The sequence below is a fragment of the Equus quagga genome, chromosome 22 (assembly GCF_021613505.1).
Source record: "Equus quagga isolate Etosha38 chromosome 22, UCLA_HA_Equagga_1.0, whole genome shotgun sequence".
Classification (NCBI taxonomy): domain Eukaryota; kingdom Metazoa; phylum Chordata; class Mammalia; order Perissodactyla; family Equidae; genus Equus; species Equus quagga.
Genome location: NC_060288.1, coordinates 18796077 through 18822595, shown reverse-complemented (window position 1 = coordinate 18822595; position 26519 = coordinate 18796077). Strand labels below are relative to the sequence as shown.

At 34.7% G+C, this 26519-nt stretch overlaps 1 protein-coding gene and 1 non-coding gene across 2 annotated transcripts in view; both read right to left on the bottom strand.

Annotated features, from left to right (window-relative positions):
* Positions 1-26519, bottom strand: part of MICU3 (mitochondrial calcium uptake family member 3) — a 100101-nt gene that overhangs the window by 42984 nt on the left and 30598 nt on the right. The window contains exons 2-6 of the mRNA XM_046648796.1: positions 20897-21050; positions 13613-13644; positions 6946-7024; positions 3339-3386; positions 163-245 (exon numbers count right to left, since the gene is read on the bottom strand). Coding sequence (XP_046504752.1) covers positions 163-245; positions 3339-3386; positions 6946-7024; positions 13613-13644; positions 20897-21050 — 396 coding nt within the window. The remainder of the gene's footprint in view (positions 1-162; positions 246-3338; positions 3387-6945; positions 7025-13612; positions 13645-20896; positions 21051-26519) is intronic.
* On the bottom strand, positions 18892-18998 carry LOC124231855 (U6 spliceosomal RNA). Its single transcript, XR_006886703.1, has one exon. It is a non-coding gene; the product is annotated as a U6 spliceosomal RNA (small nuclear RNA).

Genomic DNA, 26519 nt, shown 5'->3' with positions numbered 1-26519 from the left:
TTTATAATGTAAAAATTATTCAAAGTACATGAGAATATATTTCTTTATTAAATTCAAGTGAAAGCATACATTTTTCACTTTCTTCTAAAACAGTATTCCAAATAATACAAAAATATAAGTAACATTTAATGATTGATAAAATGCAGCATATAACATACATACCACCAAAAACTCCTTTTTATCCACCATCTCATTGCCATCGGTGTCAAACATGTTGAAAGCTATTCTAAAACCTGCGTGTGGCTCTGCCAGAAAAACAGAAAAGGATTTGTGAAATGGAAAAATGTTTTTAAAGTACAAAACCATATTAGTTGTAAGCCGTTATTCATATTTTGTACAGAAATACTTTCTTTAACCAAAAAATTAAGAGTAACATGTTACTATTAGTTAAATATAATAAAAGCCATATATATGTGTACCTATTTCTGCTTCATTATATTAGCACACTTAATAAAAGAATTGATAATATACTTTCAAAGTACTTGTGTGGTACTTGTTGCATAGCACTGACAGTAAAATTTGACTACTTTCCTTCCCAAACTAAATATTTCTATTTCCTATCCAAAGTCTGTCAGTTTGTTTAAAAGGAAAATATCAGCTCATCACATTTGAAATATTTTCAACTACTTAGATCAGAAGAAAAAAAAAATATGACACAACAGACTAGTCCAAATTCTGGGGAAAATAATAACAGAAATGTCCTATAAAATAAACATCAAGCCTGAGAGATTACACATTTGGATTTAAACTTCTAGAGACTTCAAAAACAGAAATAAAAAAAGAGGCTTGAATAATTAATTCCCAATTCCCTCTAAATACAAGAAACAATTGCTTTTCCGAGAAAGACTTTCACACACTATGAAGTGCTGTAATTTTATGAACCTTATAATGAGGTTCAATTCCTTTTCTGTTTTCACTTCTAAAGCATAAAGGAGAAAACTTGCACAGAAAAAAACCTTGAACCTGTCCTTCGAAGAGGAGCTCAGTGTACATGCCTTTTTAAAACATTTGACCTTTTCTTTTGAGATGACCGGCAAAAGGTTAAAAAGGACCTCCCACATTTACACTTGCCACTGCCTGTTGTGAAATCTTGGACTGAGCAAGAAAGCAGCACACAGCCCTGCTTTCTTAACTGGTAACAGCTGTCTCTGAAAATAATGGAAACGGAAGCCAGTCTTTTATGCAAGCTCATTTCTTGCATATATTTTAGGAATCTAAACTTACTTTCATTATCATTCACTGGAGAAAGAAAGAAAAAGTTATACCATCTCTGATAACCAAGTTATAAGCTTTAAAAAGATGTTGAAAATACACATAGAAAGGAAGTCCTTAGAAGCATTGTTTGGAAGGGAAAATAAAGTTAATAAGAAGTAAAGAGGAGAAAACTACACATAGGTAACATAGATTACATAGCCCACTTCCTGCCAGCCCTCTTCTCACATTTTTCTTGGTTCTAATCTGAACATGCATAATTTTCCAATTCAAATCCCTAGAAGTTTCTAAAAGGGTCCTGAACGCCAAAGGAAGACTCACGGTATCCAGAAATCCTAACCTTTCCATAGTAAGCAGAAGCCACCATATGTGTTTCTTTCTATACCCTCAGACCATACCTCGTGCCATCTCAACAAGTGGCTTTCCTAACCAGTTCTGTTTCCTTCTTGCCTATCACTCTGCTGGTTTAGGTACTTACAACTTCTAATTTAGATCCAAAGTTGTTCTGGCTAACAGGATCACTTTCAATAAGTCTCTGAGATACTCCTTGGCACCCACTCACAGACTCAAATCGTCATAATGGCCTTCCAGTCTGGAACAACGTCAGGTAGTCCTATTACTAACTACACAAGACTCGTTCTTCAGCACCAATGTTTTAATTTCATTTGAAGTCCAGGAGTGAAAAAGCAAGAAAAAATAAAAGAGGCTAATTTTTTGAAACACACACACACATTCCCCAAACTTCCTGCAACAAAACTCCAACATAACGTCATTCATTACTAAATTCAGAATAACATAGTGGCTGTGAATTTTCTAATCATAGAAGTACAAGGAATTTTAAGACTCATTTCTAATGACAGGTTTATTTATTTATTTATTTTTTAAAGATTGGCACCTGAACAACTGTTGCTAATCTTTTTTTTTAATTTTTCTCCCCAAAGCTCCCCAGTACATAGTTGTATATTTTAGTTGTGGGTCCTGCTAGTTGTGGCATGTGGGATGCCACCTCAGCATGGCCTGATGAGCGGTGCCATGTCTGCGCCCGGAATCTGAATCAGCGAAACCCTGGGCCGCCAAAGCGGAGTGCGTGAACTTAACCTCTCGGCCACCACGGGGCCGGCCCCTGACAGAGGTTTATTGACGTACTCGTTTCCACACATCTCTATAAATCCCCACAACTGGAAATTCCACTAGTGATATTCCTTCATTCATTCCTTTCTTCATTCATTTGCCAACTATTTTTTGAGAGGCTACATGTGCCAGCCACTGTTCTTGATATGGAAGTTAACAAAAAAAGATAAAATCTTTGCCTCCATAGACCTTGCAATCAAGTGTGAGGAGACAAGCAAGACAGTTTAGTGCTGTGAAGAAAATAAAACAAGGAAAGGGATAAAAAGGGAGATGGGAGAGGGAGCTACATTAGGGAGGATGGTCAAGTAATGATTCTCTAAGTCTTCACATTTGAAAGGAAACCTGAATGATGTTTATTATCATGAGCATCTTGAGGAAAAGCACTGAAGGCAGAGGGAGCAGACAGTACAAATTCCTGAGGTGGGAACTCAAGGAACAGAAAGATCCGGTGGCTGGAGCACAGTAAACTATAGGATCTAAGTTCCTCCATTAAAAGCAATGAAATTTAACTGAAACCCTCCCTTCATATATTTCATAAGAACTGCTGCACATGAGAGGAAGAGGTTAACAAAGCTGTTTGAGAATGTATGATGGGTATTCTGATAGACTCACTAGTTAGAAGACTCATTCTTTCACAATAGTCTTGCAGAAAATGTGCTTTGAATGAGTATAGCAGGAAATTTAAAATCACTACATGCCCTGACCTTTAGGCTCTCATGTAGATTAAACCACAAGGATTGAAACATGATATTAAATTTACAATTTATGACCATTTTATTACTATACCATAAGCTATAAAAATATTTATGTTTTTGACCCCTGATAGTGCTATGCTTAGCATTTTACACTGGCATTTAGACATGAATTTTGCAAAACAGCATGGATAGGCCTAAAGTGATTTTCAATAGTAAGAGAACTTAAGAAAGATTTGTTTTCCAAGATTCTGATTAAAAATGAAAACTGCATCCAGATATAGACTTAATGAATATACTTACTTGTTAAAATACATAAAAGAAAAAGATATTCTGTGTAAGAAATCACACCTAGAAGAAAAACAGTATGTTACACTATATATAAAATACTTTCTCTTCATATTTATCAAGTAAAATATTACTCTTATAATAGCAATAAATAATATTAATAAAGAACTTAGTTTTAAAGAAGATACTAAGTATTGTTTTGAATGAGAATAAATTATTATAAAATGATAGCAAAAGAAGCAACAAAATTAATTTTACATTGTTTCACACACCTCTGTAGAAACCCATGCAAAATTCCCATTAATGTTCCCAGACATATTGGCATAAAAAAGCAAAATTATAATGTTTACTTATAGCTACAAATTTTAAACTTGTTAATAGTTTTCAATATATGAATCTAACATAAAATAAAAAGGTTGGAAATGGTTAACACTGTAAAGTGCTTAATTACTTCTTAGTAATTCAAATAAAAGATTTAGACATTCTTCCTTAGAAATTTGATTTCTGTATTGCATTCAAAAAACAAAACTCCATAGTTACCACTTTTCTGCTTTCAAGTTATCATTTATTATTCTTGACAAACTTAATGCTTCTATTAAATGTACTCTAATAAGTTTTTCTTTTAATTAAATGGCTTACACTTTCTGTATATTGCATCCTGAGTTCCCTGTAATCCCACAATTACAAACTTTAAAGGAGTTTGTTCGGAGTAAATAAATATATATATTCTGTTACTCAAATTTTTGCTTTTGGACTATAACACCCAAAATTACAATTAATGGCTTAACTGACTTTCCAAGTGGATCTTGAGAAAATTAAAATCAGGAACAAGTTAGTAACACTCATCCAGATATCAAATAGTCCTGATGTATGGTAAAAGGGCATAACAAATCCTTGAATAATCAGACTGTAAACTTTAAAACTCCATTTTACCTGATGTTCTTTGAGGCTACCCTCTTTGTTACAGAACAAAGACAAGAGGAGGCACTGTCAGGCAGTTTGTCAGAAGACATGAAGAGAAGGAGCTAGGAGCCCCTGAAAGCATTCCCCTCTTTTGTTTATACTAGAATATTGTGACCTAGAGACATAGTTCTGGTTGATTGCCATGAATGTTATGGGAGAAAGATTCTGGAATGGTCAATGTATATAAAGATACAATACCTAGATTCCATAGGGATCCCTCAAAAAAAGAAAGAAAGAAAAAAAGAAAGAAGGAAAGCATAGCAGGAGGAAAGAGGGAAATGGTATGGGGAAATGGGCCCTCTGTCTCCACAATCCCGTCGGACTGTTGATCTAATTGACTTGGTAGAACACAGGAGATGTTGGTTGGTATAAAGAAGTTTAACTAACTCAAGATTTCCCTCAGTGAAGGATTACTTAACAGTGAGAGTCCTGATCATGATTATCGTGGTGGGCACTTGTCTGCGGAACTAAATGGCTTTTGAGGTAGTGTAATCCACAGGGAAGGAGAACAAACTGAAACTCATGATATAATTTAGTAAAAATGGTGAAGGAAAAGAGGAAATACTACTGAACATGAAATGTAGATTCTTAAAGCTTTCGCATTACAAAAATGGAAAACTATTAGACTGACCTTTCAATTTATTTTAAGGCCACTCAGGATCAAAAAATAAAATAAAAATAAATGCTAAGCATATAGTAATGTTGCAATCTTTAGAAAAAGAGGATAAGGAAGAGGCCAACTAGGTTTCTTTTGCAAATTTAATTAAGGGAAATTCCTTAAAAGCATTACACTGTTTACTTCCTATATCATGATACATTACAGTTGGCTAATGTAATATTTTTTGTAAAACTACATAACATTTTCTTGCTGGGTAATATTTTAAGCAGATAAAATTCACTTGTAAACTAATCTTTAGTAGCTCTAAAGATTTAGCTTTAAAGTTCCTCTGCCACTTAATCTCTTTACAAAAAAGCAAGGCTCTCTGTACCTCTCTACCTCACCTGACCAAATGGTTCTAAAACTTCTTGGGCACAGGGATTACCTTGATCATCCAGTCACCATGTCATAGATTTGCACTGTCCTACAGCATAGCCAATGGCCACATGTGGCTATTGAAATTTAAAATAATTACAATTAAATACAATTAAAAATTCAGTTCCCCAGTTACAGTAGCCACATTTCAGGTACCTAATAGCCACATCTGGCTAGTGGCTACCATATGAGGCAACACAGAAATAGAACATTTCAAATCACTGCCGATAATTCTGTTGGATAGCACTGAAGAGATCACTGCCTTGAAAAAATATATAAATATGCACATACATAACAAGATCAGGACACACCTACACCCAGGGCTTCCAGATTTAACTCTCCCCTCAACTAAAAACAATTTCCTTCTTCCATGCAGTTATTTTTCTCCGATTATATTTGATCCAGTTTGTATTCCCCCAGGAGAGGTATTAGGAAATATTTTTTAAATTCACCATCTTACTTGATTTTTCTGAGCTCTGAATTTTCCTGATCCTATCATCCCACCCAAAGATTTGAATGGCAATCTTTAAAAGAACTCCCAGGAAAAAACTTCTAAGAGCTTTAAAGATAGCTTGGCCCAGATTAAAACCATAGTTACGAAAAGCCTACAATAAAAGATAAGAGTCCATGAGAACCAGGTGGACGCAATCTGGATTTCTAATTCTACTCAAAAAAATATATGGATTACAACTAATCCTTTAAGGAATTTGTCTTCATGCTAGAATAAATACATTTTCAAACCAGTATCGATTAAAATTGATGAAAAAAGTCACTGTTTATATAATTTCTTTAATATTTTTATTTTGAATACTCATACTTGCGGATACAAAAAAGCATATTTCTAAGAAAAATTCCTTTTTAAGATTAAAGAGATTTCATTAATTATTTTTTGCTATAAATATGTACAAAAAGTACACTGTAAAAGAAAACTGCAATAAAAGCTATATAATTTGATTGCAGGGAAATGGATAAATTAACGAGTTAACTTAGACACATAGGCATAGATAATAGAGTAAGTTGAAACAGGTGGCTTTTGCAGTGAGTATTATTTTTAAGAGAAACATGTTCAAATTCGGCAGCCAAGACATATCCAATAAGTTTTTCATATTGATTAGATTTAAGAAAGTCTATAATTTCCCAAAAGTAAAATGTAAGGAAGAAAAATAGACATTTGGAGTTGTTCTGAAAAATGCTTTCTGTGGCAAATATAACCTATACTTCTCAATACGGTTAAAGAAAATACTGGTTTTTTTAAACAATAAAAGTTCACTTCGTTGTAAAAAATTTGGAAGACATGATTAACATATATAAAAACTAAAACACAAACCATGCTTAATTCCACTATCCAGAAACAACCATTATTAATATTTTGGTGTTTTTCTTTCAGTTTTTTCTGTAGCGCGTGCACACACACACACACACACGCACACGTAATTGTAAAATTATTTTAAGTATGAGGAAAATATGTATATGAAATATATATTTACATATATAAAATATATATGAATATTATACATAATATACATTATATATAAATATATATGTATATATACATAAATATATATATAAATAGTAGAAATAATATAGTGTCAATATTAAAATGCGTAAGTGCTAAAGTTAACTTACCTCTTTCTTTAAGACTGCGAAATAGCTTTGATGATCCTTTCCAAACTGGTGGTGTTTCTGAGAGCATTTGATTTAACTCCTATGACATAAAGTATCATAATAGTGATTAATAGGTAATAGGTAATAGGTTTAAATTAATAGGTTTAAATTAAATTAATAGGTAATAGGTTTAAATGCCTATGCAAAAAGATTCTTCACTTAAAAGACCCTGAGACATGGCTATATTTACTCTATTCTATATCTGTGCTTCATTCAACCACAAAAACAACATTTGCACACAGTACAATATAAAAGAAATGATAAAGATGCTATATTAAATTCAATTAGTGCTACCAAAAATTACAGGTAAATTTAATAACTGGAGGAACACTATAAGATAATCAAATTAAGATAAAACAGTGAGTTTAAGTTGTGGAGCCAGTTAGAAAAGGACAGTTTCATGAAAGCCATAGAAAAAGGTGGATTTCCTTATTAAGGTCAGAGATGATTACCTGACTTCACATACCCTCTCCTCTGGAGCCCTCTTAGATTTAAGGGGCTCTGTGGTAGAGGAAGCAAATAGACAAAGGATTACACTGGGAAGGAATGAAGAGTATTGTAATAGTGACTCAAAGAACAATGACATCAGATGAAGTGGGAGGACAGGGGTATTGATTATTGTGGTCACCACTGCAGTTTTTTTTTCTAATTTTAACTTAAATATTCAGTAAAGAACACAAACTTAAATTGCTTATTTATCAGTTTTTTCTTTTCTTTTTTTTTAAAGATTGGCACCTGAGCTAACAACCGTTGCCAATCTTCTTTTCTTTTTTTTCCACTTTTTCTCCCCAAATCCTCCCAGTACATAGTTGTATATTTTAGTTGTGGGTCCTTCTAGTTGTGGTATGTGGGATGCTGCCTCAACACGGCCTAATGAGTGGTGCCATGTCCGCGCCCAGGATCCGAACAGGTGAAACCCTGGGCCACCGAAGCGGAGTTTGAGAACTTAACCACTCGGCCACAGGGCCAGCAGCAGTTTTTTTTTTTAAAAATCAAACTATCAGAGCCGGAAGGGAGGGGAAACTATTTTGGAAAATTTAAACATTTGAATCATCGCTCAGATACTAAAACAATTTTGAAAGTATTGTGCATACAGTACTAAAAATAACTAAGTGAAAATTATAATTTGATTAATTGTGAAGAAAAATTATTTGGTGAGATAACTTGAAATAAAAATATTTGTCTGCTAAGTAACACAGTGAAAAACCCTAGAAACCATTTCTATTTCCAGATCTGATTCTTGCTACTCAAAGCGTGGTTCCCCAGCAGCCCAGGCATCACCTGGGAGCTTGTTAGAAACACAGAATCTTAGTTCCCATCTCAGGCCTACTGAACCAGAATCTGTACTTTTAATAAGATCTCTAGGTGATTTTTATACACATTCAAGTTTGAGAAGCTCTTTTGACAAACCATTCATGGTGCAGTTGTACCTAAAAATGCTCTGTGACATTGTAAACCATCTTTTTCATTACAAAGCTGAGTTAGGAGGCAAATAAGGCTGCCAAAGGCAAGAGAGGTATTGTTAAGGGAGTAGCAGACTCCCTGAAGCCCATCTGTGAACCCTGCTTTCATTTTCTTCACGGTGCTAGCGTCGCACTGCAGGTAACAGATGCCACCAGGCAGTCAGTAGTGTCATTAGGGTAGCAACGGCACAGAGGCAAGCATTCAGGGATGAAGAATGATGAGAAAATGGGAGATTTACTGTTTATACAATAGTAAACTGATAAGTATTTCTGTTAGAGCAGACTAAAAAAAATTTTTGAATACATTTCATATACTTTAATTTATATCATCTCTATTTTATAAATATTAACTTCTTTCTCCAATTTAACTGTTTCTATGTATTCAACTTCATTTGTTTTACCTTAAACTCAGCTAGAGTTTAAGACCAAAAATTCACAGCTACCTTTTATTGAGTGCCCTGTATGTGTTTGGCAATGGGCTAATACAATATCTCATTTAATCCTAAAAAACAAATCCTCATTATGCATATTTTACTGAAACTCAAAGAGGATAAGTAACTCACCCAAGGTCACACAACTAGTAGATAACTAGATCCTTACTGACTCTACGCAATTTACATTAGTAATAATTTAGCTTCTTCTGGTCTAGATGATGAATTGATACACTGATCTTTGTCTTCTGTTGACTTTAAGGACTTTTAAATTTTATTAAAATCAGTATTTCCATTCAGCCTGGGAATCTCTCTCCCACTCCCAGTGCCTGTTTTGGTCTCTTACATGTAGTGGTGTTGTATGATGAAGAATTCGCTTGGCCTTTGCCCCTTGTTCCTGGGAGGGTGACTCTACAGCCTTGGATCACACCTACGTTATGAGATGACTCAGGATGGGGGCTGATCGCCAGAAAGAACCAGCATGTGATTAGAGGGTTGGGGCTTTGGGCTATCCCAACCTCTGAGGAAAGCAGAGAAGACAGTCTGGAGACCCAGTTCAATCATGTGGCCAATGAGTCAATCAATCATGCTTATGTAACGAAACCCTCAATAAAAACTCTGGACACCAAGCTCAGTGGAGCTTCCAGGCTGGTGAACACACTGACGTGCTGGAGGGTGACATACCCTGATTCCATGGGGAGAGGGCACAGAAGCTCTGTGTTTGGGACCCTTCTATAAGTTGCTCCAGGTGTCTCTTCATTTGGTTGGTCTTGATTTGTGTTCCTTATAATAATTATAAACTATAATTGTAAATATAGTTCAACCGAGTTCTATGAGTCAGTCTAGCAAATCATGGAATTTGAGGGGGGTTGTGGGAATCTCCTGGATTTGTAGCAAGTTGGTCAGAAGTGTGGTGACCCTTGAACTTGCAGCTGGCATCCCAAATGACCACAGTCTTGTTGGGGACTGTGCCCTTAAAGTGGCGGAGTCTGATGTTAACTCTCGGTGGTTAGTGCCAGGATTATATCATGATACTGGAAATAAGTACTAAATAAGTATTTGCTGGATTAAACTCATTTTCTTTGAATTATAGTTGCCTTTTAGAGGATTTATACAATTTTGTTAAATGAGCACAACTTTGTCTTACTATATAGTTATATATACATTATAGGAACATTAGTAAGTACAAAAAGTAAAAACTAATTATAATCCAGGGATGAACATAATTAAAAGTTTTATTTAACATCTTTTTTAGGCTAATTATCTATCTAGGCACAGGTAATAGTATTTTTGTTGTTATTGTTGCAAATACTAAAGCATTTTCTGCATATTATTTCATAACTTACTTGTTGCACTTAATATATCATGGGCATATTTTCCTGCCAAATATTCTTCATTTTCATTTTAATGGCTACACAGCAATTGTCTATATCAGCAGTTCTGTACTGTAACTCTTTATACTCTTAAAAATTATCATGAACCCCAAAAAAGCATTGTGTATGTGGGTTATATTTATCAATATTTAAGGCATATGGAAATAGAAATAATAAATTTTTAAAACACAGAAATAAACAAGCACATATTCTATTAGTTGTCAGAGTGATGGCATCATCACTCATAAGGCAGCCTCTGGAAAACTCCACTGTACACTCATGAGAGAATGAGAGTAATAAAACAAATAGCTTCTCAGTATTATTATAAAAATAGTTTTGACTTCATGGACCCCTGAAAAGGTCTTTGCACTTTAAGAATTGCCAGTCTATATTATTCTGCAACTTGCTGTTTCACTCAACCTTGTTTTCTAGGTCTACCCATATTGATACACATAGCTCTAATGTATTTATTCATTTTAGCTCTCTAGTACTGTGTTCGTCCTTGATATGTCTATTGCAGATTCTTTTATTCATTTCTCAACTGACTGACATTTATACTGTTTCTAATTCTTTCTCGCTATTACAATCGATGCTGTAGGAAACATGTACAGGACTCCTGGTGTACACACGCAACTGTCTGTCTAGCAGGCATACCCAGAAGTAGAGTTTTGATATGCATTTTCAACTTTACTACAAATTGTCAAATTCCTCTCCAAAAGTGAATATACGAATTTACATTCTCACCTGGTTCCTTCTTCTTCTCGTCCTTGCTAATTACCAGTATTGTTAGATTTTTGGAAGCTGACGATCTGATGGGTGTGAAATAGTATCATATCATTAGTTTAATCTGCATATCCCTGATCTCAAGTGAGGTTGAGCTCCTTTACATATATTTATTGGCCATTCGAACTATGTTTGTCCATATTTCTCTTATTGAGCTGATTATCTTTTTTCTATGGATTTATGGGAGTGCTATGTGAGTACAAGACCTTTAACACTTCCTGTTAATATACTGTAAGCATATTCTCCCATCTCTCATACATCTTTTAACACTGTTGACACTTTTTCAGTCTACAAAAGTTTTTGATATTTAATTTAGTAAAACTTGGCCAATAATTTCCTCTGAGTGTTGCTTTGTGTCTGTCTAAAAAATCCTTTCATGTCCCTCATTTGCTTCTAATGTTTCAGAATTTTTGTTTGTCAAAAATACGAACTTAATCCATCTGAAATTTGCTTTTATGTATACAGTGGTCAATATGAGATCTAATTTTGTTTGCTCCCAACTTGGAAAGACTATTATTCCAATACTTAAAGGTTAATCCTTTCTCTAATGATTGATAGCTCTCCCCATATATGACTGGATCTGCTTCTGGATTGTATATTCTATTACTTTGATCTAATTTCTAAAAAGACTCTTGCAATGATACAATACTATTTTAATTATTATAGCTCTATTATTAATCTTAAAATGGGACAGGCCCAATTGTTCTCATCCCAATGTTTTCCCCCCTTACTCCTCGCTTTCAGAATTGTTCTGAAAATTTGGGGCCCTTACTCTTCCAAATGAATCATCCATGAACATGATATATTTCTCTGTTTACTCATGTTTTTTTAAAAAATATAATAGCTTGCACATCCTCTCTTAGGTACATTAAGTATCTAACAGTTTTTTTTGCTATTGTAAAAAGTATCTTATTTGATAGTACAGTTTCTAATTGCTATTGCTAGTGCAGAAACATATTATTAACTTTGGTTCATTGATCTTACATCCCACAGCAACCTTGCTAAACTTTTACAAAATTTGAATAAATCTGAAATACACATATTTTCACATTTTTCTCTCAATCATATTGTTTGCTCCTGTCCCAACCCTTAGAACCTCTTTATTTTTTCTTGTCATATAGGCTGAATTGCATCTGCCTCAAATTTATATGTGAAGACATAACTCTCAATACCTCAGAATGTGACTGTATCTGGAAACAGGGCCTTAAGAGGTAATTACGGTTATTAAATGAGGTCATTATGGTGGGTCCTAATCCAATACGACTGGTGTTCTTATAAGAGATTAGGACACCGACACCCACAGAGGAAAGACAGGTGAAGACAGCCACCTACAAGCCAAGACGAGAGGCCTCAGGAGGAACCAACCCTGCCAACACATTGATCTCAGACTTCCAGCCTCCAGAACTGTGAGAAAATAAATTTCTGTTGTTTAAGCTCCCCAGGCTGTGGTATTGGTTATGGCAGCCATCGCAAATTAATGCACGACCTTAGCTTAGACCTGTATTAACACAGTGAGTAGCAGCTGTGATGGCAGACATATCTGCATTATATCTGATTTTAAAGAGATGTCTCTAAAGTTTCACAGGTAAACATGATGTTCAGTATAAGCTTTGGAAGATTCTCCTTAACTGGTTAAGGAAGTTTCCCAGATTGTTACATTAACACTGTTTTATTTTTTTTATATTGAAATTTATCATACATATAAAAGTGCAAAAGGAAGATATGTAAAATTTAAAGTTAGAAACTATTAAGAAATGGAAAATTACCAGTACTTTAGAAGCCTCTTTGGACCCCTCATGGACGATATTCTCCTCTGTCTCCCCTAGAGGTAAATATTGTCTGGAATTTACATGTATCATTCCTTAGTTTCCCCCTCTATGAATGCATCCTTAAACAGTATGGCTTCCTTTCCTCAGTTTTGGACTTTATATAAACGGAATTATACTTCATATTTTTGTGATATTGCTTACTTTGTCATTATGTTTCTGAGATTTATCTAGTTAAAGCATTGGTGTAATTCATTTGTTTTCACTGTGGTATAATACTCACTGTATGAATATATCAAAATCTGTTTATCAATTCTACTACCGATATTGTATTGCAGTCTTTTTGGTCATCATGAATAATCTAAGCACATTCCTGTGAACCTCTCTTGCACAGATCAAGAGTTTCTCTAGATATATACACTGGTGTAAAACTACTGGATCACAGGGTATATTCAAGTTTAACTTTACTAGGTACATGTGCATGTACTGTGGCAGGCTCTAAACCCAGAAGCAGAACTGCTAGGTATAGGGTATGTGTATCTTTAATTCTAGTAGATAATGCCAAACTGTTTTCCAAAACGGGTATACCAATTTACATTCCCACATGAGAGTTACCAATGATCCACATCTTCAATGCTTAGAATTGCTCACCTTTTTATTTTCAGACAATCTGGAGGGTAATAAACGGCACTTTGATGTGATTTAATTTGCAGAAAAAAATTATAGCCGTATATATCACATTACACACACACACACACATATATGCATATACGTAGTGTGCATGCATGTGTACACCAAGAGCTTTAACTTACCTGTTTGGAAAGTGACTTCCATGTTTTAGCAACTATAATAAACAAACAAAAAGATTAGATAATAAATACTTCATGTAATGTATATCCAAATTCAATAACCATCACAACATAACTCATAACATCAAGCTTTTCTATCTAAAAGACAAAGTTTTTTAACCTCAAGATTTGGATCTAAGATATGATTTTATTTATGTTATGTATTTGTTTCATGTACTATGAACTATTTATAATAAATAATATCAGTGGAATAGGAAACATATTTCCATAATCATTACCTTACTCTAGGGATTTCTGGACTTAATAAGTTAACTTACTCCATGTTAAACATCCTATGGGCTTAAAACCACAAATAATATTTATTAAATATTCATACTAGAATACACAATATTAACATAAAGAAATTATAATTTTAAGGTGCTACGCATGATCTCTGCTGTATTAGTATCTCTGATTATATTCAAAGGTCAGGTCTCTCTGGGTGAAAGGGAAGGATGGGGGCAATGAGACAAAGAGATGAAGGGGAGAACAGGTAATAAGAGAGGGAGACTTGTGTCCCATTTTCCATTCTTTTTCTCTACAACTATTTAAGAATCATTTCTGGAACAAGAGTATTACAGTTGAATAAAAGGATCACTTTCTTTTTCTGATTCCTCCTCAGACCCTTGAAGATTTCAAACACTATAAATCTTATAACATTGGAATAAATGTGCAGCCAATATTGCTATTTCCTTTGTTCAGATTTAAACACTGTGACTATCTAATACCTTACCAAGAATTATCTCCAGATTTATATGTGATTACATTCTGTAATACAGCTACATCAGGAACTGGTAAATATTATTTCAGCTACATTCAAATAATGACAAACAATAATTTTTCTACATGGCAATGTGGCTATTTCTGCACAATTAACAATACTTAATGCAAACAACATATCAAATTCAAGATTATAGGATAGGCATTTTTTGCTATATAACTTTCTCTTTTTTAAGCAATACATTTCATTTTAAGTTCAAATGGGAAGAAATACGTTCTAAAATTTAGCAAACTGACTTTTATGGAGATAGATTTCTTCTCTAAATAGCAACAACATCCTTTTTTTACCCAAGATAGTTTAATCAAACTTAATCAAGATGTGTAATCAAGTGATGAAAATCACAGGTCTATTAATAAAGTAGAATTCAGCATTTAACCTTAATTATGATACTGTATACACTTATTCCATAAAGATACCCTCTTTTCCCTGATGAACAGAACGATGTGAATAATATGTATTATTCTATTGCTTTTGAAATATAGCAGTAAGAAAAGAAGGAAAATAAATGGTACAAAAGTACATGCACGTGCTCTTATGCAATGTTCAGAAGCTATTTATCAAAAGAGGAAGTTAGGCACTCTTGAGTTTTGTAGGGTTTATGAGATTTCCAGGGTAAATTATTCACAAAAGACATATTCATTCTGCCGGATATGTCACCATGTTCAATATTATTAGCTTTTTTTTTATAAAGACTAAAGAGCCATTAAGACTGTTCTTCAAAGGATTTTCTGATTTTCTGAACTCCTTATTTCATATGAAGTTACTGCATATATAAATATAACTCGGATGAAGACGGACTTCAATTCTATTGGATATATTTTATTTCTTAAGCTATAGGTTGATGTTCATTATATTTTTAATACTTTTATGTACGTCTGAAATTTTTAGTAATATATTTTTTAAACTAAAATTAAAATAATACTTGAAGCTATATGAAAATAATCAATTACTTATTTTCATTCTAGAAGAGAAATTCACCTTTTACGTTCTATTTAAGTAGGTAAAAGAAGAAATTTTCTAAATTTGAAACACAAAGTCACAGTCAACAAACAGATATATATCTTGATTAACATTTATTTGAATGTAATTATTAAGCAAACGTTTACATAGCATACCATTTTTTCCTGTTGAGGTCAACATGAAATTATGTTAAAGATTTTTTAAAAATCGAGGTTACAAATTCAAGTGATGATGATGATATTGACGATGACGATGACAACAGCTACCAACATTAGTTAGGTGCTTATTGTGTGTCAGGTACTATACTAAACACAACTGATATCATTCAATCCTCAAAAAACTTCATGAGGCTGTTATTATTTTTATTTTTATAAATGAGGAAACAAAAGATTAATAACTTAACCAAGTTCTCAAAGCTAGTAAACGAATGCCAAGGTTTAAACACAAGTGCAATTTCAATATGCTATTTTGATATGTATATGATTTAATATTCAGTCCATGAAGGCTATTTTCTCTTCTGAGGCAAATATTTCTTTTTATAACACTACATTTTCAAAAATATTTTTAAAACTATCTTGATCTTTAGTGATGGTTCTTAATTATGTTTTATAAATGTCAGTTAGAAATTAACTGATGTTAATGTGTCATTGTTAAATATCCCGTGCAGATTTTTTGAAATGGAAACCAGTTTTTTTTCTGCAAGTGATGGTTTTAGAATACCTATCAAAAGAATCATCACAAAAGTTACTTCCAAAAGGCAAAAATCCAACAGCAGGCTTTCAGTGAGTATAAAGAAAAAATTCAGGAAAATAACAGACTAAAAAATTTCAAGCTATAAAGTTCAAATCATTAAGCATCACCTAAAGAATAACTTCCCAAATATAACTTTCACAAAATTATAGAATTTGATGCAAAAATACCATTTGATATTCTAATATATTAATATTTTTATCAAATCTATACTAACTTCATAATAAATATTAAAAATCCACGTTGTACGAAATCAATTAAACAAAAATGTATTGAACACATATATATCTACTTATGTGTAAAGGGTCTTTTCTATGTACAAAGTCCCTACACTCAGGAAACTTAAAATATTATAGGAGGACAAAAAAGATAGAAACAACTAATTCCAACGTATAATATGGTTATCTGGCACATAGTAAGTACTCAATAAATATTTCTTGAAGGGAGGGAGGGAGGAAAGAAGGATTAAGGAGCAGAGAGAGAGAAAATCCTTACCATAGCCTTCAAATTCCTCAAAAGAAGAGCCCTACTTAATTTACAGCCTTTTCTATCGCTACTGCCTACATACTCCCAAAGTGGACTACAACGAATATACCATGTACTCTCTGGACCCCATGTTTTGGCTCGGGTAGCTCCCTCTCCTTAAGATGCTATCGTCACAGTCCCCTGTCAAAATATTGCATGAGGAAGTCCTCCTTCAACTACTATCTGTCATTTTCTTTCTCTTTCACAGTTAAACATCTTGAAAGAGTCCTTTACACTCACTGTCTTCATTTCTTCATCTTCTACTCTTGCAGTCTGGTCTTTAATCGCTATACTGAAACATCATTTTTAAAAATCATCAGTAACCTTTATATTACTAAATCTAGTGGACATATTTCTGTCCTCTTCCAACTTGACTTCTCAGTAGCAGTCCATTCAATTGACCATTGTGGTCATTTTCCTTGGCTTCTATGACTCCATATTCTTCTGATTTTCTTCCTATGTCTCTGGACATTCCTACGTTTCCTGTTGAGGCTCATCCTTTCAAGTCTTTGTACCTTTATTCCTTAAAGTGCAGGAATTCCTCAAGGATTGGTCATCTAACTGTACTGCCTCCCTAGACAATCTCATCTATGCACATTGCATTAATTACCAATCATGTACAGATAAATCCTAAATATATACTCTACCCAGCCCTCTCCCCTAATCTCCAATGGAAATCATCCAAAGCAACAAAAATTAGCTCATTAAAAGCTAATTTGCAAAGTAGCCAATTTGCCACATTATTTAGGATTTAATTTTTTTGAACTTTTACAATTTTTTTTCACCTTGCACAGTTACCCTTTTTTGTTCCTGTGGAGAATGCTTAAGAACTACTCTCTTAGCAAATTTCAATTATACAATACAGTATTATCAACTACAGTCACCATGCTATACATTAGATCTTTAGGATTTATTTTAAGGTTTGCCATATCCCTGTCTCTGAAGAAAAAATAGCTATAATTTTTCTAACCCACCTTAAGACATTTGTTTGACAGTCTCAAGCAGATTACCAGTCAAACAACTGATTAATTGGTACTATGATTTTCAATGAACTGAAATGAATGATCAAGAGCCAGATCCATATCTCCTCTTTTGATATCTCCTCTTTTACATATCTAAGGCATCTTAAATACATCATGTTGAAAATTGACGTAATTTTTCCCTTCAAACCTCGTCTCTATTGCCATCCATCAGTTAAGCCAGTCAGAAATCTGCAGTCCTCATTATTCCATCATCTCCATTACCGCCATCATTAGAAGCTTTTGAAGTCTAGACAAGAGCCTCCTCTCTGATCTGCTCATGCTTACTCTGGCCCTCTCCAATCTGTCTCCACCCTGAAAGATCTTTTCAAAACACAATCCAATCGTGGTATGCACCTGCTAAAAACAAGACAACAGGCCCCAAATGGAATCACTCATGCTAAGCCCCATGTCACCAAACTGAGACCTAATTATAGTTTCGGCTCTTCCAGAAACGGAATATTAAACCAGTCAACCAGGAATCTCCTGATCAGCACTAGTTAGGTAATCTGCCTGATAGACCCCTTCCATCCATTAAAGGAAAGTAACCTTGCGATAGTCAACCCGCTTTTTCACGTAGTATAACTTCCTTGTTCCTGTTCCCTTCTCCCTATAAAAGTCTTTCATTTTGTACCCCTCCTTGGAGCTCCTTTCTATCTGCTAGATTGGATGCTACTCAATTCATGAATCATTGAATAAAGCCAATAAAGATCTTTAAAATTTGGTCAGTTCAGTTTTGTTTTTAGTTTCTTTTCAAGTAATTTTATTGAGATCATAATGGTTTATAACATTGTGTAATTTTGGGTGTACATTATTATTTATCAATTTCTGAACATGCTCTATTGTGCTCACCCCCACTGAGCACCACTCTGGGTCTTTTTTTTTTGTGAGGAAGATTAGCCCTGAGCTAACATCCACCACTAATCCTCCTCTTTTTGCTGAGGAAGATTGGCCCTGAGCTAACATCTGTGCCCATCTTCCTCCACTTTGTATGTGGGACACCTGCCACAGCATGGCTTGATGAGCGGTGAGTAGGTCCATGCCTGGGATCCAACCTGCGAACCCTGGGCTGCCAAAGCAGAGCGGTGAACTTAACCACTATGCCACTTGGCCGGCACCCCAAGTAGTCTAATTTTGGTCTATCACCATACATATGTGCCTTTTTACCCCTTTCGCTCACTGCTCCCAACCCCCTTCCCCTCTGCTAAAAAAATATGGAACGCTTCACAAATGTGCATGTCATCCCTGCACAGGGGCCATGCGTATTTTCTCTGTATCATTCCAATTTTAGTATATGTGCTGCCGAAGCGAGCAATGAATTTGTTTTTTAACACACCAAATTCTTCTGCAGCTTAAACTACCACCATGATTTTCCACTACTTTTAGAATAAAACAAAAATGTTTAACATAATCTTACAGACTATGAATGATTTGGCCCCACCCCACATACTCAGCCTTGCCTCATATCATATTCCTGCTTGCTCTTTGCACTATGGCTACCCAGATGTTCTTTTCATTCCTCAAATGTATCACGTTTCTTCTTGTCATGGTGCCTCAGCACATGCCATTTCTTCTGCTGAAATTCTTTACCCTCAACTTCTCATTCACCTAGTTAACTCTTATTCACACTTCCTATTTCATGTTGATATTTATTTCCCCAGGGGAGATATCTCTGAGTTACCTGACTAGGTCATTTCTCAAACACATACTCTCACAGCATCAAGTATCTTTCTTTAATGGCACTTATCACAGTTATTATTTGTCATTTGTATAATTTCTTGAGCAACTCTGGTTTCTTCCATCAGACTGTAAGCATCATGATGGTGGAGGGCATTTATTCTTTTGTTCCCCTCATCACTGCATCTCCAGTGCCTAGTGCAGTACCTGGAATTTGATAGGTGTCCTTGAGTACATGTCATTTAATACTCTGTGAGATGAAATGGGAAGTGTGCATAAAGCACTTCTGCTACATTCCAAAATACTATGGTTGTCTTGAGAAAAAGCAACGTGTGATTACTTGAGTTGTGAACTGACCTAACTCCTTTTTCCATGGAACACAAGTTTTACTTGAAAAAACAACAGAAAAACAAATTATGGTTATTTAGACCTAGGTATTTGGCAGACATTTCAATACAAATGAATAAAGTCAGCTTATTGCTTAAGGAAAACAACTGACAATATTCGTTGATGATAACATTTGAGATTTCAAGTGAAAATCAGAATTTTGGAAAATTTGTATACACCCCAATGAGTTTGACAGCTTTCCAATGAGTAAAGATTTTTCTGATAAGATTATAACAATATTAATAAAAGTGACTTTTTAAACACATTGTATAATGAAACATGTCAACATTTGAATGCTCTACATAACTTAGGGAACCAATATTTTCCATTTGATGTTACAAGATTATACAAGGATAAAAGATCCATTCAAAGTGCAATGTAGGCCACTTGATTTTAATGTAACAGATGACAAAAATTTCAGATTACATATTCCAACTAAACTTTAAGAAACTACCACTAGCCAAGTGTTGATATAGCATCAAAGAAGAATATCTACAATCATCTGAAAAGACTATTAAAATACTCTTCCCTTTTCCTACCTGTATATCTATAAGGCAGATTTTCTTCATACACTTCATGAAAGACAACATATTCTAACAGACTGAATACAAAAGCAGATATGAGAATCCAGCTGTCTTTTATTAAGCCAGACATTAAAGAGATTTGCTGCCAGAATGTACATAACACCACAAAGTTTGAGAAACACTGCCCTAACACATGGAAAGGTGAGAAACAATTAGCCTATATTTACACAGTAGGAGTCATGACAAATAAAGAGAGATCCAGGCAGAATTCTTGCCCAGGTCTAACTTCAAAGCCAGTCCTCTGAATTCCTCTGTTCAAGCTGGATATAAGAATAGAATAGGCAGAATATGAACCTATTATAAAGAACATCAAGAGTAAGGTGGAGCTTAAGTTTGATGTACTGAGAAAGAGGGAACAATCGAAAGTTTCTGAAAAGAGAAGAGATGCCAGTTTCTAATTTATAAGAAATATTATTCTGGTAACATTGTATAGCAGAATGTCTTTTGAAATACCACGTTACCTGGTCAGTTGCTCTGAAAAACTTATACTGCTCCACACTTTTACAAACTAGAGATAAGAAAAAAATCTTATAAAATTGTTAAAATAATTTAAAAATATACTTACATTTGGGCTCATCAGTTGTAACAGCCAAAATAAAATCATATGGAGTCATGAATAACTGCCCTTCACATTCTATGGAAGCAAACAAACGGAATCGCTTCTCCCGAGACGTAGCACAAAGGTCTAAGTCTTCACCGTCCGCTCTGCTGACAGCAGCCTAAAGTTCAGAAAGCAAATAAATTCGGACTGTGTGAAGCAACATCCCTTTCAGAAGATAAATGCTTTTAATTAGGTTGAAAGTGAATTAATAGAGTAAATGAAAAAGTGTAAAAATATTGTCTTCTGGAGAACTTAATCCTTTTACAAATAAATTACCAACATGAATAAGACAAATTAATATTTGAAAGATCCTTCGATGAATATTATTAAAGGCTTGAAGATTTTAAACTGGCACTTTGAAGAAACTGTGATTTATTTCTTAAGTTTCGCTTTCAGAGAACACTGAATTTCTAAGCTAGTAGTTTCTTTAAAAGAACACCGACAACTGCTGAATGCCTACTATGTGCCCTCTATATAGGCTTATTTATTTAATTAGAAGTCTATTCATTATCGTCTATGAATTTTCTAAAAGAGAAAGTGAAACCCTGATAGCTGTTCATGTCTGCCACCACGGAAACCACGTAGCGGTGCTGCTTAGATTAGAGCTGAAGTTGCTAACTCTAGATCACTAGTTAGTACAGCTACCATCAATGGTCATTCTGAATTCCACTAGGGTTAAGATTAACAGAATTAGAAGGAGTGTGTGTATACATGGGGGAAAGGAAGTCTCTTTTGATTTCCTTAATTTCAAGACCTTTCCTTGTAGAGAAATAATTTTTCACTGCTACTTATTTCCTCTCTGAACTACAGCAACTTTATTTTTTAATAAAGGGATTTTTTTCCTGACTATAAAAGTAAAGCATTATTATATATAATTCAGAAGATAGAATTTTGAAAATTTTACAGATATAATTTTTTTCTTTATTGGCAAAAAATGGGATTATACCACACTGTTAAGTCATCTGATCTTTTTTACTTAGGAATATATGAGGGTCACTTCCCCAGGTCATTAAATGTTTTAGTAGACCATTTTTAGTAACTGTTTAATATTTCACAGTAAATGTTTGTAGCATAACACAATTAGTGAATTCCACATGGTTAAGTATTTAAGTGATTCATAGCATTCTACTATTAGAAAACAAAGTTCTCATGACCAGCCTTGAAAATATTTAGCTGTATCTACAAATAGTTCCTTGAGAGAAATTGCTAGGAGTAGACTTGACTGGTCAAACAAAACCTTTCGTTCGTATTTATCAAAATGCCTCTAGGGAGTTTAGAGCAATTTACATGCCTATCAACAATATAAAAAATTTTTCACTTATTTCATAAAAATTATTTTATATTAAAAAATTCTTATTTAGGATGGCAAGCTGTTTCTCTTGTCTCTTCTATGTCTATTAAGTCATAATGCAGATTGTGTACAAACTATTAAAATTATTTAAGTTATCTAATATCTTGAGAAGTCATACCAAAACAATCCATAAGAACTTTCGGCGAGGAGACTACAGTTTATCTTTCTAAGTTACACTTTATTAAATGAAAAGTCCAGCAAATGATTAATCTTTTCCCACTATTCTGAAGACTAAGACTTTTCAAAACATTACACAAGTTAGTCAAATAAAAAGTAAAAGAAAGGTTCACTCCCTACTTTTTAATGGCATGTAAGAGAGAATACATAGTCTCTGCCTTTAGGAAATAGACAATCTACATGGAGGGACAAAACGCTAGCTGGAGAGACAACATTGTCTACGGACAAACATAGAAAAGGTGAAAGTCAAGTTAGAGTAAAAACAGAAGAAAATCACTATAGGTTGAGGTTAATAAGAAGGCTTCAGGAAGAAGAAAATGTGAATTTTAATGTCAGGAACAGATAGGAGCATTCTAGGTTTACAGAGCATATCTGAAAGATGGTAATAATCTTCCTGGAGCAGAAGATTTGCTTTCATGGAAAAGGGTAGGTGAACTGATGATGATTTCTGAATGTCACTAAAGCACTAAATGGCCTTAGGAGGTTAAGTGGAGTGATGACATAAAGAAAATGACACTTTAGAAAGATAATGCAGGGGCCAGCTCTGTGGCAGAGTTGTTAGGTTCACGCACTTGCCTTCAGTGGCCTGGGGTTTGCTGGTTTGAATCCTGGGCACGGATCTATACGTCCCTCATCAAGCCATGCTGTGGCAGCATCCCACATAGAAGAACTAGAATAACTTACAACTAGGATATACAACTGTGTACTGGGGCTTTGGGGACAAAAAAAAAGAGGAAGATTGACAAGAGATGTTAGCTCAGGACCAACCTTTCTTGCCAAAAAGCATACTGTAAAAAAAAAAAGAAAGTCACCCTTAAAAAAAAAAAGAACGAATGAATGAATGAACTAACAAACGATAATGCAACCTGGCAGCAGACAAGCGAGCTCAGCAGTATATTAATAACAATTACTCAGGTAATCCGTAGGTATTGGGAAACTGTTATGGCTCTGGCATGGGTGAGAAGTGAGACACTGAACAACTCCATCTCAATAACGGGCAATCACCTCCCTGAACCCTCCTCAGGCATCACTCTACCATCTTAGGTCCCCTTCTGCACGTATATCGCAGGGTTTTCTTCTTCCTCCCAGGGCAGGGACATCAATCTTGTCTGTGACCACAGTTTACTTTCCTGCTTTCTTTTTGCAAGGACATTTCCTTGGGCCTAATTGGCCCCAATCAACCATGACTCATTTCCAGTGAATTTCCCGGGGGACTACTCTGTGCGGAGTGCTCACTGTTTCTGCACCACAATCTGAAGCCACGCCTCAGTCTAACATCCTGAACCACAATTTTTGTCTATAACATCTATATTTGCTATGACTTAATATGGACTTGATCTGTGACTTCTGTCCTTACCTGGTGCTGCCATTACTGCTCGTGAGGAACCTACGTTTTCTCATCAAACTTTCCTTCGTTAAGCACAGTCTACCATTTGTCCCAGCATGCCAAACCTGCTTGACCACTGCAGCTGGGAATTTGATCCACCTTCTATGAGCTAATGCTGACAACTCCTCCTTTTCCTTAACTTCTAACAATCAATTAGCAAGGCCTGTTGTTCTCTCTCTTTCTCACATGCACCCATCGTCACTACCTTTGTGCGAGCACTGACTACTTTCCTTAAATTTTACAGTAATGGCCTAACTGTGATTTTTGCCTCTAATCCATCCTATACTGAGAGAAAATAAGAGAAAACAGGTAGAACTGTAACATAGTTTGTATTCTTTAACCAACCAAGGGTATCAGAAGAAACTGGACCAAGTAGAGGTAAAGGTTTTCATTAAAACTCCACTGTATGAATTCTATCCCTTGTTGCCTTAGCAATAGTATTCGTCATTTGTGATCATTGCATTAGGTGGTACTGACAGGTCTATTTAGCATCACCTTAAAAGAAGGTCTAGAGAGGAGTTTCGGAGTGGCTTGTGCCCCAAACAAAAAAAATATATCCTAAAAGGGAAGAAGATGATTTATGTATAGAAGAGACTACCAGAACCTAGGTGCTTAAAAGGGCTTCCCACACCGTAGGCTTGTTGCTTCGTCCATTGCCTCTGCACAATTTAGTGTGATAAATCACATAGTGTAATAATACACATTGGCACTGCTCAAATGAAACATGGATTAGTAAAAAGTGAAAACCAATTTTCCCATGATAACTCAGTAAACTGGCCTGATCCTAGAACAGTCTAGTTATCATCAACTAGGAGGATTGGGTTCATCTGGTTGAAGAATGGGATGGGATGAAGAGCAGACAGGAATCAATACTCGGGTTGGTTTTTATGTTCTCTATTCTCTTCCACTGACTTATCTGTCTCTTCTTACTCAAATGTTACACTGTGTTTTTTGTTGTTTTTTTGTTTGTTTTTGCTGAGGAAGATTTGTCCTGAGCTAATGTCTGTGCCAATCTTCCTCTATTTTGTATGTGGGCTGCCACCACAGCATGGCTGCTGATGAGTAGTGTAAGTCCACATCCAGGAACTGAACCCAGGCCACCAAAAGGGAGCACACTGAACTTAACCACTAGGCCACAGGGCCGGCCCCTCAAATGCTGTACTGTTTTAATTACTGAAACCAGTGGCCAGATAGCCATTAATGATTATTCTTAAAAGTTATGTAGATAAGCAGTATATTATGAGACTCCCATTAGGTTCCTTATAGATAACATTTCTGATGCTTGGGTTACCATGGTAACTAGTGCTTAAGTTGTTTTCCAGGCACTGAGAGTGGACTTCTTGTCCAGTTCAGGCTGGTTGAGACCACCAATCCATCAACTGGGCCTTTTCAAATTTCTGATAGGTTACCCTTTGTCAGGGGAGCCAAAACTCCACCCTCAGATTGTGCTAATGCCACCATTTTGTGAACATGAATGCTATGAAGAGCATGAAGCTTGACTATGCTTGTGCAGATCATCAATAACCTTGCTTTCCTTACTTTCAATCATATATCCTCACACTTCAGACCTCCCTGCCTCTTTATTCCATAAATATTCCTAATTCCCATTTTCAAGAAGGCAGATTTGAGACTTCTTCTCCTATCTCCTCCCTTGGCTGCCTTGTGAACAAACCGTTTCCCTGCTGCAAAACTCGTTGTCTTGATTGGCATGTTGTGTGGTGCACAAAACCTGCCTGGCTTGGTAACATTACTATAGCTTTTGATTATGTTTTGACATTAGGTAAAGCAAGATTCCATCTTATTGCCAATCTTTTAAAAATATTCATGGTGATTGATATGTAATTTTCTCTTTTAAGAGAACTTTGAAATGTAAAAATCCTACTAGTATTTCGTTTGGGATGACATAGATGACATTCAATTTTGGTGTAATTTAGAACACTTGACTTTTCCCATCTGGGAACATGGATGTCTACTTATTCAGGTCTTCAACTACATCTTTTAGTAAAGTTTTGCAGTTTTCTTCATATAAATTTTAAATATTTTTGGTGGATTTATTCCTATATATTTTATAGTTTCTCAATTGTTTACTTCTGATGAATGAGAAAGCTACTGACTTTAATATATTTGTTTTGTATATAATGACCTTATTAAATTCCTTCATTAATTTTAATAACTTTATTTTTGGATTTCCTAAGTAAATAATCACAAGTTCTTTAAAATAATAACAGTTGTAGCTTTTCCACTTTAATGTTTACACCTCATTTTCATTGCCTTAATCACTACTGACCTAGGTCTCTAAAATGATGTTGAATAGTATCAGTCATATTAAGCATTTTTGTTCCATGTTTTGAAGAGAATGCTTCTAATGAATTGCCATTAAATGCAATGTCTGCTGTTGGTTTTGATAATTATCTTCTACTTTAAATCGAGAATATGTGCTTACCCGGTCTCTTTTTCACCGAAAATAAATAAGTTTAGAATTAGAATGGTCCTTAGAGATCATTTGGTCCTCGTTTCTTTACCTTTTTACCAGAATAGAAACATAAATATGAGTTCCTAAACAAAAAACGTGCTGGGCAAGTAGAAGCATAAATAGAAATCCCCAAAGACCTAAAAGATATAGGACAAAACTCTATTATTTATATTACCTTTTAACTATTTTTACTTTCCAA